General features: G+C 37.5%; 1 protein-coding gene across 2 annotated transcripts; it reads right to left on the bottom strand.

Annotated features, from left to right (window-relative positions):
- Window positions 1-7,213: 7,213 nt before the first annotated feature.
- LOC100889783 (pre-mRNA-splicing factor 38B) lies at window positions 7,214-17,955 on the bottom strand. Of its 2 annotated transcripts, none has more exons than XM_011680742.2 (4): window positions 17,225-17,955; window positions 14,705-14,877; window positions 10,950-11,638; window positions 7,214-10,743 (listed from the first exon to the last, which is right to left on the bottom strand). In XM_011680742.2, exons 2-4 carry the CDS (start codon window positions 14,865-14,867, stop codon window positions 10,510-10,512), a joined length of 1,086 nt encoding a protein of 361 aa, XP_011679044.1. In that variant the 5' UTR covers window positions 14,868-14,877; window positions 17,225-17,955; the 3' UTR covers window positions 7,214-10,509. The 2 variants fall into 2 exon arrangements, with proteins under 2 accessions (XP_011679044.1, XP_003723758.1); XM_003723710.3 differs by lacking the exon at window positions 17,225-17,955 and adding an exon at window positions 16,713-16,939.
- Window positions 17,956-18,565: the final 610 nt, after the last annotated feature.

The raw sequence follows: 18,565 nt of genomic DNA, 5'->3' as shown, positions 1-18,565 counted from the left end.
TTTCTTCTGGCATCATTCAATTTGTTTTCCTGTAACACCTTGATTGGTACACCTTTGAATACCTACCTCTTCTTCAATTTGGAGTTTTGCGAGGCATTTTTAGTGAGTTGGAACTAGGGTTGACACTCTGACAATAGGGACTTTTAGATTTGCACGTCAACAGCTTTGACTGCAACGTGTGACGTCATTTTAAGGCACTGCGCATGCGTTACGTCATCTCAGTCTGCGATCGAGAATGCGTCAACCTTGATTTTCCTAAATCCAGTATACCTATATATTGATATTGATATAGCGACTTTACATGCTCAAGGTACTAGTATGCCGCGTGTGCATAAAATATACAGTTCCTCAGGTAGACAAAGGAACATCACTTCCCTGCTATTATGTACAAAAATGTGTAGAACAGGTGTCACATATTCACCTGTTCTACACATTTTTACATAATTGCAGTGAAGGGATGTTCTTTTGTTGAGGGTAGAATGAGGAACTGTATATTTTGTCCCCTTTCTTTGTCCGTGATGTTCATAACAAATTCCATAACTCTCCTTCCTTTTCCTGTTCCTCTTCTTGCCACCGCTGGGCCGAGGGGCCCAGTGTTACTTCCTGCATGCATGTATATCGTCGAGTGCAATCTAAAAGATTTCTAATTGTAGTCAACATGGACAGTTAAGTACGTTGACACGCATGATCAGTCGGCGTTCGTCGTGTTCTCGTCCACTCAATCTAAAAGTCCCTATTATCACTTTGAAGACGACGGGCTTCTACAGAAGCCGAGATATATCCCTAATATGTTGACAAAGTTTTCCAGCTTATTATTAGCTATTATGTGCTAAAGTTCTTTGAATTATTATTTAGATATATTCATTCATCTCATCTATTAAAAAAATAATATAGTAACGTAGAAAAAAATCGAGAAAAAGTGATATCATTTCAACTTTACTCTAAGTTAGTGTTCGGATCGAAAAAAAAGGCCCGAAATACCCGTACAGCTGGAGACGGACGCGTACGCGCGCGTCCGTTCTATATTCTTGCCGGGATTCTTGCTTGACGCTACTTCCAAGTTCCGTATCTCCCTTCCGCATTTCAGATATTAGTATTACGGGTCGTATTATCAGTTCGATTTCTACCCTGATTACTTATTTATATTTATCTACCCTACCGGTGTGGCATTTTGTTCATCATATACTAATCTAAGCCTTATCGATGTAGGGTATTTACATGACAATACGCTGTTCATTTTATAAACTTGACCAATTTAGCGAATCATTCATTTATGGACCTCTTTTATGAAAGCCTTATCCCCCACCCTGAGAGGAACAAAAGATTGTAAAGAAGTAATTACTCTGGAAGTTTACCGTTTTGAAAGAAGAGGATGTGAGCCTAAACGTAGGTCAATAGTTCAATCTACATGACAATACAAACAACCACTCTAACTTATATACCTTTACGAGGGCATGTAACCATTTTAGAGCAGGTTTGAGTAAAATATCTTGATCAACCTAAAGCCGGTCTTGGTTTGAGCGGGCATATGAAATGTTCAAATGTTATGTTCTGAAAAACGACCCATTACTCTTCCTCTCTCTCCCCACGGAATATCACTCTTGTCTTGAGCAACTCAGGCTGTATAGCCACGAATATGAGACTTTTCCTGGGCAAAGATGCTACCATTGTTGAAGAAACAAAATGCAAGGCAACATAAAAACAAGTTTTCTGGCAATGAAGAAAAGCGAGCGCAAGATGAAGAAAACAATTTTTATTATCATTACTACTTTATTACAATATTGTAAGCAGCATCATCATCATTTCATGTACCGGTTTACATTTACATGCCATCTACAGAACTAATCATGAAACGAGGATTATCAAAGTTTTATTGACACGATATGTTGAACGAGAACACAGACGGAGACGAAGACAAATAAATTGAATTCTCACGTTGTTTGCACTTCTTTCTTTATTGTTTCATAACATATAATGAATTACTATATTTTCAATATCATTTATTTTCGAATACATAGAAGACTACCAAGACTATGGCGATTAACTCCTTATTAGCGACACCCTTTCAAAAAAAAAACAACAACAACGCAATGAGGCAATAAAAGACACTGAAGCACAATTCCAATTTCACGAAATTCCTGACGTATTCAGAGAGGGGGGAGACAGACAGACAGACATAGACATACAGAGATAGATATAGATAAATAAATAAATAGAAAGAGAGAGAGAGAGATGATTGTGATGGATTATGATTTTGTTGTAATCTCTGTCATTGATTTAGCTCTTTCCATTACAAACAAAACATATCAAATATGCGTACACAAATTCAATAAATATGTTATTGATACAGCAACCTCATATCATAATAGGGTTCTAAGAGATGTATAGATAGAGAAAAAATTAACAAAATTATGCGGGAGGCAAAAACTAAAACAAAATGAATATTTCAAATTATGAGAAACGAAGTCGAAAGCATTCAAAGTAAATTTTATTTTCGTTTTCGAGAATAAAACAATGTTCATCTCAAATTCATTTCCCAAATAGTCCTATATTTGATTTGCACATTAACAAAAAGGGGCATTTAGTGTAGATCATGGCATTATGTTGGTCAGAATATAGTTACAAAATGTGTCGAAAACCCATGTAAAACGAAGGCTTAGGCCTATTATTTATGGCTCGGTTGATAATCGGCCGAGCTTTAGCAGACGACAATCATTGACAATGGGGAAATGAATGGAGGTATCGACCGACCTGCGCGTGCGGCGGTACTTACGCAATTTGTATTGTGAGTGTATTGAAAAGGAAAGACGTGAAGCTTCAGCAAAATAAGACGGCACTTCCCCTAAAAAATAACAGACTTTGTTGTTCGTAATGATAAACAAAACTTACATTTTTAGAAAGGAAAAAGTCCGATCTTTCATTTTTACATTTACTAAAAATCACAAAAATGACTAAATGAGGCGCTATGAGCAATGAAAGTAGAAAGCACCGCCAAATTTTCCATTACTGGCGATGTAACCGAAATAGCTCCGTCACAAGGGAAACAATCGCTGTGAGCGGGCTCGCTCACATAGACCCAGCTTACAAAGAGGTAAAACGTTGTTCCCATCTTGGCCACTAGATGGCAGCATAACACATTCACAAAGCTAGTCTAGGCAATCAGCCCTTGTTATCTCAATTTTCTTCTGATACATTAGGCCTACTTGTTATATTTTGGTTTAGAATCTTGTTTTTAATGATTTTTTAATAGCTTAAGTGCATGTTGGGGGTGAAGGGAAGAGTGCAAGGTTATTAAATACCATTAAATACTTGTCTTTGAACTTGAATCTAACATACTTGTAGTGCTTTATTCAACATGAAAATTTAGATTATGATATTTCAGGAGAAACAAATTGACCAAATCACACCTAATTACTATAGTCGCCTCTTTAAACTAGCTAGCTGCAGCAATATTTCGCCGAATTCATACAACTAATCACATTATTCACGGGTCTGAGCTTCTTCTGAAGTAGGGGGCACCAACAAAAAAAGGGCACTTTCTTGGAAAGGGGGCACCTTCAAACGGAAACCTCAAAGTGAAAATATAAAATGTGAATACATTCGTTTGTACGCCTACATTGTGATTACATTATTAGGGATGATTTCAATATTTAATGTTCTCTTTACATGGCCTATGATACTGATTAGGCATCATACTTTGCAGTCGAATGTGATGGTGTGAATACTCATTTTGCAAGAGAGCGAAGCGAGCGGGCAAAAAAGAAAAATTTGTGAGGTTACAGTGTGCAAAAATACATCTTATAAAGGGAAAAAAACAATACTGGTGGGTCTTTAAGCGCAATCTAATCATGACAAACTGAACATATCTTTAATGAGTAACATTATTTTAAATGCGAGTGAGCTTTGTTTTTGAAAATTGAAGAAAGTGTTGTTTTTAATCGCTTTAAATTAAGGACATTATAAAGGAAAAGGGTAGCACTTATCAACAGGGAAAAGAACACTAATTAGAACAGAACAGGAGCACGGTTCAAAGTATTACAAAAGGGGCAATTGAGAATAGTGAAAATGGAGCACTTCTCGCACCTGAAAAGGGGGAATCATTAGATATGAAAAAAAAAGGCACTAGTAAAAATGGAAACGGGGCATTTGTCGAAGAAAAAAGGGGCACCTATTAGATTTTTATATGGGCAGATATCAGAGTTGAAAATGGGACATAAATAAAACTTTTAAAAAATGGGAGGAAGAGGCTCTAATCAAAAAAGGGAAGGGGCACAAATCAGAAGGAAAAGGGGCACGTGTCAAAGTTTAAAAAATGAAACAATCAGAGGTAAAAAGGGCATTCGAATCCCCAGAGATATCAAGGTACATTTATGAGAATGGAAAGGGGGCAATTACTATAAAGGGAAAAGGGCACCTCTCAAATTTGATAAGGGGCAATCATCAGAGGTAACGGGGACTCTTATCATAGGGGGTAAGGGGCACTTATAAAAAGGTGTAATCAACACTCATATCTGACGTAAAAGGGGCACTTTTCTTATGTAAAAATGAGCACTTTCGGGAATACATGATGAACAAATGCATAAATAAAAAATGAAAGAATGAAAGAAAGAATGGGGCCAGTCTCCGGCGCCAACCCGCCCGCGCCCGGGGCTGAGGTTCGTGCAGATAGGCTATGACTTGCCCCGCAGTGTCACCATCAACGACGTCTTCTTCTTCTCTTAGTCTTCCTCTTCCTTCTATCTCACCTACTATTTTCATCCATTTCGATGTCTAAATCAAGTGGACTTCCTCCTCAAGATTTGACAATGTGATGAGATACTTGGCGTCAGAGTGACATTTACATTTCCACAATGCATGCAGCTGACAGTGCTCTGAGGGCATTAGCCCAACTTGCTACGTCACGAATATGCAGCAAACAGCGGGCTAATCAATGGCTAGTCCAGGATCTGGCCGGTTCTTTAAATTCCCTAAACACTTGATTCAAGCCGCCGAAGATGGCGTTAACAACGAACTCGTAATTATGCTCACAGCCCTGCCTGAGAACCATTTTTTCGCCGGGCGTTCTAATTCGAGGATTACGCCATCTTCGGCTGACAGCCAGTAAGTGGGGCACGTCGCATTGCTGGTGTGGTGGAGATTAGATGAAATAGGCCAGATACTGGAATAATCAAGGGCGGAAAAACGGATAGCAACTTCATCACTATTGATAGCAGATTAGTCAATTCTGTTTAAAAAAAAAAAAATTTAAAAGAAATTAAACGAAAATGTGTCTCATAAGGAAGATTGTAACATTCCCTTTGCAATGATGCCAATATTATTACGGTTGCAAGCATTTTTAAACAGTTCGCTCTTACTGGTACTTTAACACTGGCCTCCTGCTAGGTCCTAACTCATTTTCTCTGTACATGAAATGGCATGATCTGTCATTTCCCTACGGATAACTTTCCCTTTTGTTGTTTACAAAAATATCACTAATTTATGTTTTTGTTTTCCTATTTGGTTTATCTCTTAGGGCACTCTACTCTTAGGATGTTAGTATAGGTCCTGTTAAAAGAAAAGATATACCCCAGTCATACATTTTGAAGAAAACAAAATAAATGAGATTTTAGTTATTTTCTGAGTTGGGAACGTTGTCCTGCCCTATGTGATCAATTTGAAGAGCCCATACGCGTAGTGATAACAAAAATGAATTTAATATATTTATTTTTTTTTAAAATGGAGGTCCGATTTCATCCAAAATCGGACCCATCTGCCGACATGGTTCCTTTCAGAGCAGTTGCCTATATTAAAAAGGTTGGATATTTATTTGTTGGGGGAGGGGTTAAGGTTAAACAATTATGTCCAGAGGAAGTGAAAGTATTAAAAGCCTGTATGAGGGCTATAAACGTTTGAGACAGACCGGACGAGGGTGGGATGGATAACAAATATTTTAAAATCCATCAATTAAAGAAAATAAAGGACGAGTGCCAAAGAGCGATCAATATTGCTCCCGATATGAAAACGGTTTGGCGTCCTCTGTTGTTGAAAGTCGGACAGCCTGTGCAAAGCCCAGTAGATGTTTGATTTGAGGGTCGTATGCCCTTCGTGACAGTACTAATCACATTTCATCCTCACCATCATAAATATCATCACCACCATCGACATTAGCATTAGTCCTTTCATCATTATCATCATCATCATCATCATCATAGCGCTTAGAGACTTCGGTGGTAAGCGCTTTATAAGTAACGTTTTTATTATTATTATTATTATTATCGTCGTAGTCGTCGCCATCATCATCAACATCACCATCAATTGCGGAGCGCCAGGAGTGTGAAGTACGACAGATATTAGCGCTATACAAAAAACAACTATTATTTTTATTATTATCATCATCATCAATTACGGAGCGCCAGGAGTGGCAAGTATGACGGATATGAGTGTTATACACAAACTCACTATTATTATTATCATTACCATCATCGTAATCAACAATAACATTATCCTCGGGTTTATATGGCTTTCAGCGTTTATGAAGAGTTTCTTTGTCATACCAATATGCCTGTCCCAAAGCCTATTGTCGTGTTAGTGTCTAGTTGTCTTGTGACTCGATTGCCATTATAGGTAAACTTGACTACTTAAAGCCCCTCTGCACTACTTATAGCTAGTTGCGCCCTCTATATAGCAAACAATGCCTAATCGGTGACCCTTGTTTCCCATGATCCCCTTTTTACTTATGTTAATTGAGAGCTGATTTGATGAGATAGCCACCTAAATGTATAAAGACCCCACCCCGAAAAAAATAAGAACAAACTAAATGCTAGTAAAAACGAAACGAAAAAAAAATAAAGGGGAAAGGGCATCATGTTGAAAATTACACACCATGCTCAAAATGATCAAAATTGTAGCTTAGCTGAATTAGATTGTGCATGGCCTATCACTCTGCCCACCCCCCCCTTCTCCCCCTTCTTCCCCCTCCCTCCCCCCCCCCCCACACACACACATTCACGATGCCCTTATTTTCAGTCAATGTCTTTTAGATCAATATCAAAGGCACTGCACTCACATCATGCTCACTTCGTCTGAAGTTGAAGCCAGAATGGCGTTAGCGCTGTGTTAAAGTTTATAAGTTAACACCCTTCTGGCTCAAAATATATAACTTGTCCTGCACGTACAACCAGCAGCATGAAAACGGGTAGATAACAATATACAAAAAACAATAAATACCATTGCATTAATTTTTCCTATCTCAAATTTGTTTTATTTTGGAGATACTCCGTTGTCTTCATCCAGTTAATTATCATCACATTCTATTCAAAATGCAGCTTAGTGAAACTAGTCGACTCAATCAACAATTGACAACATATAAATCAAAAATAACAAGAAGAAAATATCAACCATTTACATCATCATCATCGTTATACAAATTAAACATATAGGTTTGGTGGTTTTAATCATATGTTAGAATAACAATGATTTTTAGAGGTGTGATTTTAATCATAATTTAGAATAACAAAGATTTTTAGAAGTGTGATTTTTTTTAATTCTAATAATACTTTTTTGGACTAGTAAAAATTACAAAAATAATAATGATGAGGTCAAACATGTTTTGATATTTTGTTCATTAAACTTATTGACTATTTCATAACAATACCATAATATTTTTTTAATGGAGGTAGGAGATGAGGCAATTTTTTCAGGAAAAAAAACTCTTGAGTCTTTCTATTAAAAAAAAATGTGATTAAAACTCTTGTATACAGTTTTATATGAAATATAATGTTATACATTTTTAGGAGCAACATTTTAATGAAATGCCATCTTCTAAGATCTAGTAAGGTATTACGTTTGAAAAATATTTCACATCAAAAGCTTTCATCTAAAAAAAGAAATGATTTGGAGTGCTTAAAAAAACTTATTTTAAATCATGTAATACTAGTGGAAATAATTACGATTTCCCTTTCATTCTATACAAATGAAATGTGACACTTTAAAAAAAATCCTTTCATTCAAACTACATGTATTTAAAAGCAAGAAGATAATCTTTGTAGTGAATCGAGCATAAATGTCACAAAAGTGCAGCTGTTTAAATAGATATCATATCATTCGTGCAATACAAACAGTGAATACACGTTGATTTGTATATTTGGTCATATAACTGGTAGGTATCAGTATTAATAGGCATGAATACAAATGTGTTATGTTTATAATATCATAATTAATACTAGATTGAAAAAGACATTTGGTTGTGTTTATTTTTTACTTTGTTATGCTAAAGTTAAGTTATCTATAAATAAACACAATTGCCGCAAAATAATTGTCTTGCATGTCAACTTTTCAAACCTCGTGAAAAGATGTGTTATAGGCTATCTAATTCGTTTGATTCAACTAAATCTAACCCATTTAGTATCCGATTGGATTCGTTATTTTAAGCCAAATAAATGCTCTGTTAATTCAAGGAAAGTTATGAAGAAATTATAAGTGCATGAAATGTCATGAAATGTAGCTAAATCAATTATAACATCTGTGATGAATCAGATTGTGTTTAAGAGTTTTTTCTTCAAATAAGTAATAACATGAAGAAAACAAAAGAAAGCGGCAGCAAGTTTCCATTGATAATTTATACGGAACGACCGAGATCTCACTAAAATTAAAGGCAGTCTACAGCGATAATGTATCTTTATAGAGGATAAACCTGTTTAAAAATAAAGAAAAACAAAAAACCTTAACGGTCTGGGAGACATCACTTTGATACGTAGATGCATTATAAAGGTATTTTTTCTTTGCCAATCCTTGTATTCAGTGAATACAATATTTTCAAATTTCAAGGATACTATTGTATCGCTTACTTAAATACTCAGATGATAATGATGATACGTATGTATTAATAGAAATGTTCAGGACAAAATGCAGGCTACAGGTACCGTTATACATTCGAGATGGCATATTAAAAAAAGAGAAGAGGCATGGATAAGACTCGGAAAGAAGGAGGGGCGGAGGAGAAGTAAAGGGGACGCCATAACTGCAAGAATTACAACCCACAAACATGCTAAGAGTAGGCTCACGTAAGTCTCCTTATGAAATCATTATTACAATCAATAAATACATACCACGTTCGTGGCTTTTTCTATAATATATCGCCAATGTATTTAAATAAAAACGGAATACCAAGGTTCCAAATGAATATTTACACAGTTCAAATGTTAGAAGAACGATTCATCAGGATTCATACTCTATAGAAAAAATACAAAAATATCACAGTCAAGTGAATACATTATTCTTTGTACAAAAATGAATACAATGCACAATAAAACTATTGAATAACATTATGTGTAGGTTAGAGTCCACTTTCATCTAGATTGATCCTAAATAATATAGTTAATCATGAAAACAAATTGCTGTAGCAGAAAATTACTCATTTCTAGTCACCTTCTTGCGAACAAAAATAAATTAGAAAAGATTATTTTGATCAGAGAAGCGCACTTACATCTCGACAAAAATCGTCACATTTTAAAATAGAAAATTACTCTACGTCATGTAGAATTGATTAGTTATTGTTTACAATAAATAGAAAACATTATTTTCACTCATCAAAGTTATCAAAGTTACTGTCTCATTCCCCTAATATTAATTGTACATCTGTTAATTTGTTAATTCCAATCTATTCCATGGATTCTTTATAATTACCATTTTTCCATAATGCTCACAAAACCTCCGTCGTTTTAATGTTATGTTATCATATACATAATTATGACTGTATCTAAAAATAAGTTTCAGATTGTATATACAGTAAAGTAAAACTGCTACAGGAACGTGTAACGATTGGTAATTTAAAATTTAAGACAGGTAAAATACAGTTTTAAAAAATCAGCAAAATTCAGCAACTGGTTCAGCCCAAATGCGGCAAAATTCAGCCAAAGTCGGGAAAATAAATGAATACAATGGAAATTTCGTGTCACATTCGTGGCACATCGTGGTATCAAATATCGCCGAAGGTCGTAGCAATTTTCAAAGTTATTGGTTACGTTTTATCTGACGATTGCATTTCAGTTATAGCCGTCATCGTTATGATCCCAAACGTCTGCAATCAATAATGATTAGTTTGCATAGTTATTATGTTGCCATGCAACATCCTCAAAACGATCGTTAAGGAAACCCATCACTCGCCACATGCGGAAAGGACACTTTCTCATGTTAAAGCAGCTATATATCTCTTCAGCATGTGTTGTACCTCAACATCGTAGTTACATCTTGGTAACACCGTACACACATCGCCCTCAAATCGTAGTAACGTCGTATCACCATCGTAGCAAATATGAATACACTCCTTTGCATATCATGAAGATACAGGTCTTGGTCCTCGTTACAGTTTCGGCACCATTGTTTATCTGCAGCAGGAGCCTTAACGGTTCATTCTTTTACATTTCCGATAATTTCAGAGTCACGAGATTGCAAATACCAGCGTCATCTTTGTAAGTTACTGACATAGTCCCGCAGAACCTGACAAATCTGTCCTAGCATTACACATTGTTATCAGAGAAACAGACCGGTAAGGCGTTGCATAACGTTCCTTCTTTCGCGTTGCATTTCTTCCTCCCTCGCTGTCGCTGTTGTCGTTCTATGCGTCTTTCGCTCTCGCGAGCTAGGACGAGACTGAGTTCGGCGTCGTTCTTGCCGCGACGTCGCCGGATCGTCGTCTAACGCGTGTGTCGCTGTTGACGCTTGCTCTCTCGATGACCGCGGCGTGTGATGAAACCGCTTTCGTACCTGGAGAGGAAAGAGAGGAAAGTACATTTTTAAGTGTTTGAATAATTTCTCAATGAGATTATATGAACAGCCTATATTACTGAGCTCAAAGAGTTCATTTACAACAACATCAAAATGACATTAATTCCTAAAAGAAAACATCAAACCCTAATTTGATATGTATTTGTTTGATTTTTGTAAGATAAAAGTACTTGTGCTTTACTTACATCAATGCCTAAGGGTTCCCTCGCAAGCAGCGTCGAGTCTTCACTCAGCCCCATGTGGTCTGTCCCTCTATTCCTCTCCGCTGATTCCAACCGCTTCTTTTTCTTCTTGTCTTTCCTCTGCTGCAGTTTCAACCGCTTTCTCCTCTCCCGGCTCAGCTCCTTCTTTCGTTCCCTACTAGCCCTCCTTTCATCACTAGCAATCCGCCTTCTATCCTCTTTACTCATACCCTTGGAAGTCCTGTTCTTTTTTGTCGATGACTCTAAAGAAGAATTTTTCCCTTTGCCATTGTCTTTCTTCCTCGGCTTTTCTACTGCGGTTGTATTATCAGAACGCGGTTGCTCGACATCCGACGTCGCGGTTGCGTCCGGCGTATTCGCGTCTGGACTCGGCACTTCAAGATTAGTGGCGGGATTTGTGTCCGTCCGTATCTCCGTCGATTCGCCATCCGTGCGCAACGTGGAGTCTTCCGTTATCTCTTCCGATGGGTTCTCTGAGATGGCGCTTTCGGGGGGTACTTCAGGAGTTCTTCTGTTACAATAACTTTCCATGATGTTGTTTGAGCATTCCTTGTCGCAACATTCGTTGACGATCTGTCCTGTCCGGACCCGCCGCCGTTGCCGACTGTGGGCCGAAGCGCTCGACGAACCCAAGAAGCTTGACGCGACATGATGGGGTACAATCGGCGAATCTGTTCGAAAGAAAAGAAAGAGGGAACTGATCATTAAGACAAATAAAAACAAAATTTGTCTTCTATATGAACATATTCATATTGCAAGTCTTTGGTCACCCACTATCGGAGTGACGATTTTACATGCACATCGATGGATGTACACTAGCGCCATCTTGCGATAAGTTTCGGTAATACTTTTTGTCGAGAAGTAGACATGTGGAGCGCGGATAATTTTAACATAAGATCAGGGTAGTAGGCCTGCAAATCTGTAGATTTGAAATATAGAACACATCTTTCTGCTTATTGTGCGGCTAGAAACAATACAATTGCCAATATCGATTTGTAACACTCATTTCGCAACCATCTCTGAGACGGTTATTCGAGATCTGAGAAAAGTAGCTTTAAAAGAAATGGCCAGGAATTAAAAAAATTTAAAAATCCCAAATTAAAGAACATAAACACACGAGGAATGTGATTGATCTGCCATTATTACGGTTTTGTTCAGAATAAGCTTCAAGAGAAAAATTTATTTGAAATAAAAAGAGGGGAGAAACAAATTGAGAAAGAGGATAGGGAGAAAGAGAGGAAGGGTAATAGGGAAAGGGAGGGGGCAATGCAGAGAGAAAGTCAGAGAGGGAAAGAAAGAGAAAGAGAGATAGAGGGGAGGGGAGTGGAAGATTAATAGAGATGTGAAGGGGGTGGGGAGAAAGAAAGATGGGGGAGAGTTTATACTTGAGGGGATGTCTGAGTCTTGGCAGACAATGCGTAATCCATGCGAGGCGTTAGTGTTTCCTGACCCAACAGATCGACAGGTTTACAATCCTTCGTTTGAATTGTCTATCAAATGACCCCGCTATTACTTCCGGTTATTTCCGGCGCCATTCACCCGGGATAGGACTTGTTGAAACATTGATTTATCGTGTTTCTCGTACATAATGGTGATATAAGTATTGCCAGCAATGTTACACAGCTTAAAGTATTTTCATGTAGCATTGCAACACACCGGAATCATTTTGTTCAAAATTAGTAACTTCGCTAATCAAGGAGATAATAAGTATTTAAACTTCGCTACTCAAAGAAAAAATGCAGATGCCAGTAAAAACAGGGGACATGTAAAACAAACTGCAAGACAATGGGGGGGGGGGGGGTGGGGATGGTAACCAAAATGAAAGTAGACAGTTGGAATCTAACGTAAGAGAGCATTAATAAACTTTGCTACTAAATTAAAAGATATTGATGCAAGTAATACATTGGACGGGTGGAAAGAAATAAAGGGGGGCGGAGAACATAAAGGTCCGAATCTGACATAAGCATGCCCTAATCAAAATAACGCGAGGACAAATAACGGTTGACAATAATACTGCTACATAGTAACTACGGCAATAAATGGGGGAGTGGAGGTAGATGGGGGGGGGGGGGGTAGAGAAATATAAATACCCGAGAAAGCCCATATTATTTGTCTGGAAACAAATGAGACGTCAATCATTCCAGTAACATATGGCGTGACCTTGGTTGTGGATTAATAAGGCAACTCCTTTTACTCAGTGATTCACCTTTACTGGCAGTTAAGAAAGAGACAGCTCACTTTAATAAGCCGATTTACAACATAAAATATTCCGGCTTCTTCAGAGCGCATACCGAAACCGCCTACTATCAATACAAATAACAAATTAAAAATATTTTTGAAGGCAGAATGAATACATAGTCAAACAATAAAATTCATCCACTTTAACGGAATGTGACGATAAGAGAGATCGCTTTAAGCCGATTATAAGCGAGCTCAAATATGTTAGATTATGCCGAGTTTATACTAATACTAGCATTATAGACAAGTGCCATCCTACTGATCTGATATAATAACATGAAGTATGTAAACAAACGTGCAGTTAAGCTGCAACAATAACATTCGTAGATGCAGATGGGAAACTAATATTCGTCAATATTTGTGAGGACTTAGACCAGATTCTGGTTGTTTTAAATATCTTACCCCACGAATCCACCATTCCATACGAATTAAATTCACCTATATAAAATACCCGAATTTTATGCGTGCGTAATGAATGCTCTTGTACACGCGCAAGTCGCGAACAATTACGAACAAGAAACAGTCTATGTAGTGGACTATAGTTGGGGTAAAACAAATTAATAAAAATTGTTTCCAAACTATGATCAGATTTTAGATACATGTTGATAAAGAGTTGAGAAGGAATGTAAATAAAGCAAGTTCCAAATACTTATAAATTAAGAAGGCCGTTATTTTTTTTCGGCAGCGTATGTTTGTTTGTTTGTTGTTGTTCGTTTGCTCATTTGCTTGATTGTTATCTTGTTTTCTTGCTTTAAATATCCGATATGCCTTGAGCCGCAAAAGTTATTTCTCAGCAAGTCCTTATTTCATGACTTTTGAAATTACGGAAGCAATGAAACTGGTTTCGGAAAGTCCTGAACATGATTTTAATTTGTCCTCTAATTATCTACACCGCTATCGGGAAGCTGTTTTCAATTTTATCTTAATGTTGATGGCACCGGAGAAATATCAATGTTACGTAATATTCAATATTTATTTTTCCTCATAGAGGTACTTGAGGCAGGGCAACATAATCATTAGTTCGTATATAGGTTTGCAAAACCAAACTGAGTCATTTGCCAGAAATACTTCGATACTCTTGAAGTCGACATATCAGAACTGGCATTACTCACAATACTTGTCTAATTATTGATACCTTTTTTGATCAAGTACAAAATAAATAGAATTTTTTAAATAATAAAAAATAAAGTAGCCGTTTTTTTCTTCCAAGTTTGATCCCCTCAGATCGTAGAGTCATAATAAAGTAAAATATTGAACATTATTTTTTGTCCACCTTTTTTTTATGTGGGGGGGGGGGGGGTAGGGGTGTGGGGGTCAATACATTTTTTTTTCAATTCTTGTTTATTGTCTAATAATTTATACGATATGATTGGCTTTTTAATTGTGAATATACATTTAGTTCTTGTATACAAATATACAAATATAATTATGTGAGGCAGTTTTTTCCCATTATTCATGTTACTCCTTTTTCTTGGAGGGGGTGGGGTGTAGGAACTCACCTTTTTGTGCGATCTCTGAATCGTCGATATAGTATCCTCGCCCTTTGCAGACGACAGCCAGGGCATCTGCGAGCTCCCGCCCACAGAGCCGAAACGATGAGATGGGTCCCACCACATATAGCAGGAATGTTACCATATAAAGAAGTACCCTGAAAGGGTCCATTGTCCAGTTTCTACAAGAAACAAACGAGAGGAGAAAAAAAAATCGGTTAATTTACATTGTACGGTATCTTTGAATTAAAATATTGTTTAAATTATATTTTGCTTATATAGCGCCTAACACTTACTTTATCAGAAGTCCCTAGGCGCTCTCCAATAATGCAGCATAATTACCATGGCTTTAGCAGTGCAGCTGTTACGCGCACTGCGTTTCAAGGAATAAATTCCTACCAGGTACCCAATTACTTCACCTGGGTGGAGTGTGGCAAATGTAGATCAATGTCTTGCCAAAGGACCTCTAAGCATGGAATTCAGCAATAATGAGAAGCAACGTTCGTTGACATACAAACAATTTTAGCTGGTAAGATATGTATCTGTCAATTTTCAGAGGGTTGGTCTGAAATTGCCCCCTCCCCCTCTTCCCTTTTTGTTTTCATTCAAGATAATGAAAAAGAAGAAGAAGGAGAAGAAGAAGTAGAAAAAGAAAAAAACAAAAAACATGTTGATAGCATGGTGATACATGTAATCAAGTCGTATTCATAACAATCTGCATGATTATAATAACATTATCATTGTCATTCAAAATCGTTAGGCCTGCCCTTTTCCATCTCAATTATTTCGTTTATGAAAGAAAAACTTTCCAAATTATACAGACTTACATTAATTCATTTCTCGATCTGCTAAAACTGTAAACAAAATATCAGTTCTTACAAACAACATTCGAATTGATCATGCTTATATTAATCTACAGTGGAATGTATATGTAGGGACGATGCCATTTTGCAGTGAAGTAGAGTGGGCGTTTTTGAATACGACTAGACACTAAATGTAGGGTTTTAATAAAAGAGGGGTTTGAACGCCAGTTCGGGCATTGCACTTTGAAGCTGATGACGCTGATTAGCGAAGAAGATCTAAGAAAATACACGACGCAAACATTTCTGAAGAAAATATAGACTAAGTACACGGGATGACGTATTATGGTCGACATGCAGAAGGAAAAACGGCGGCAAATTGAAAGAGAGAAGCAACGATAATGATAGTCCAAATTCTAGCTCATGTTGAAAAGTTCTAATTAAAAGCCTCCTAGAATTACGCCGGGAATATGATACCTATATCCGACCCGGATTAAGGGGGTAGAAAATACTCACGAAGTTGAGAGAAAATGGGAGAAGACATTTTACGAGGAAAGTAAGGAGGAGGGGGAGGAGGAGGGGGGATGAAAGTGCATTTTAGATAATGAACGGTGGTGAGAGAGGGGAGGAAGTCGGAGGGAGGAGAAGGAGAGATGAGAATATAGAGTGGCTCGTCGACTCGACAGGATACACCTAAAAGCCACAATCAGGCCGCATCTTCAAAATAGTTACAAACTTAGAGACTCGGGTGTCTGCAATCTCAAGAGTACTCGATCTACTTAGCAATGCGAAGTAATGGGGGCTATTCTTAACCCTGTTCACGATCCCGTATACAAGACGAATGCATGATTCCGAATGAAAGGCGTCGCCGCGCCACCGTCGTCGTGTATAAGCGATAGTGCCCTGGAACTATAATTATGCTTCATTAATGAGTGGAGCTGTGACATGGCTTAGACAAACATTTGTAGGATAATTTTGAGTTCCCCAAAAAAAACAAAAATTATCATAATAATTAAAACTAATAATACCAATAATTAAAATGTATACACACATATAATCAAGGGATATGATGAAATTTCACCGTTTCTTCTTCTGCATCGATTGGTCTGCCTCTCTCTCTCTACCTCTCCCTCTCTTTCCCTTCCTCTCTTCACTCGATCAAAAGGAATGATGAAAATGATTCAATCACGACCATCCGGTTGCAATATTAAACTCACCAAGTAAAGTTATTGTTATCTCCTTAACGATGATAGAGCTGTCATTAATACGTTACCCCTCAACATAATCTGTTGAAGTCGTGCCCGACGTCCGAAAACAAATGTCGTAATATGACGCTGGAATATATGAAATACTGTTAAATTTACTCTTTATTCAAAGAGTTAATCCAGTTTATGAAAAAATAATTAGTTGACAGTGTGAACGACTAGCGCTGGTAGATCAGACTGGGTTGTTTATTTCTTGATTGATTTTTCCTCGATTAAAATGGCGTCAGAACGGAGTCAAATATTGCGAAAGTGGCCATTTGCTTTGTATAGGTGATGAACTGATTCAGAATGAGATAACTGGATGATAAGAACGTCCACCTGTATTTGGTTCTGTTGTCGTATTTGAAGGCTGGTTATAGCTGCTATATCGGAGAGTTAAAATAATCAACGCTCTTTCATTACACAACCGACGATGTATATTATGAAGCAAACATCAAACTATGATGATATCTATCAAAATATACCAGACACGTGTTGGACATGAATGCTGAAGAAGAGAGGAGGTTGGTAGATGACTAGTTCTGGTGGTGCTTCCCCCGATGTGCGCTTTGCGAAGTCAAACGAAATGATCCGGCGTGCCATGAAGCTATCGGCTACCATGGAGAGCAACAGGAAAACATCCTCACTTTCTTTACCCCTGATCTAGAATCAACTCTCCAGCATTCCTCAATCAAGAATATCCCCTCTCCTTCTTATCTCCAACTTTCCTTTCTTTTGCTGTCTCTTCTTCTAGCCCGCGATGACGTCATTCGATGGATGTACATAAGCGATTAAGAACTCGATTTTGATTTTCGAGATGCCGTCTCCTTTTATGTTCCCCACTCCATCGACAAATGCATCCTCCAAAAATATCATTACATCCCGACCTTCCCACTTATCCGGAAGCTCATTCTGAAGCACTCGCGGTGGAGAAGAATAAAATCGTTCTTAAAACAGATAAACACACATCGAAAAGTCGATATGTTTTGTCAACATACTCCTCCTAAAAGCCGTTCATCTTTTGTGTAACTCTTCCTTTATTTTCCTTTCTCTATTGAAAGTCGGCGTGTACTGTATGTTGAAACAACACGGTACGCAATGGATTTAAGAATGTTTGTGCACTTAATGGAAACTTGTTTTTCACGCCCTAATACACGATGCAAGTGTTGTAGGATAACTGCAAGAAACAAAAGCTCAGAGTCCGGGCCATCAAGCAGCCCCCATTGACTCGGGGAAGAGCAGTGGTTTGGTTCGAGCTCTGGCGACTCTCTAACAAATAAAGATTTCAATAAAAGCGAACGTTCAGATAATACGATTAGTTACCGATTTTGACCAACACAATCGCCCCTATTTACAGTTCACATGGACAAGTGGTTTACAGACCAAAAGAGACCTTTCTCTCTCACTCGAGCAGGGGAGAAGAGTTTGGAAATAGAATGAGATAAGACAAATTCGGGATTAAGTCTGAAGCGTTGATGCTTAATGTTCCTTTGTAAAAGCTTCTTCATCAAAACTTTTGACATGCAGAGCTGAGAAGTTGACATGTTTAGAGGGATGAATGCAGGGGATGACAACCTTGGCGAATGTGTTTTTTTTTTTTCTCTCTGAGGAATTTTAAACTGATATACCCTAAACTTAAATAGGATAGGTTTCAAACACACATTGGTTTCTCGCAAAGAAAAAGCAGAAACTTTATCCCATCGAAAGATTAGTGGTAAATCGTAACGAGTTTGTCAAACTCTGTTTACAAAGTGCAATAGTTTAAGATTTCGCTTAGTATCAGTTGATTACCTTGACAGTATTCTCTCTCTCCTCTCTCTCTCTCT

This window comes from Strongylocentrotus purpuratus, unplaced genomic scaffold (genome assembly GCF_000002235.5).
Source record: "Strongylocentrotus purpuratus isolate Spur 01 unplaced genomic scaffold, Spur_5.0 spur5_scaffold_17, whole genome shotgun sequence".
Taxonomy (NCBI): Eukaryota; Metazoa; Echinodermata; class Echinoidea; order Camarodonta; family Strongylocentrotidae; genus Strongylocentrotus; species Strongylocentrotus purpuratus.
Note: the sequence above shows the minus strand (reverse complement) of the source record. Positions and strands in the feature narration are given on the sequence as shown.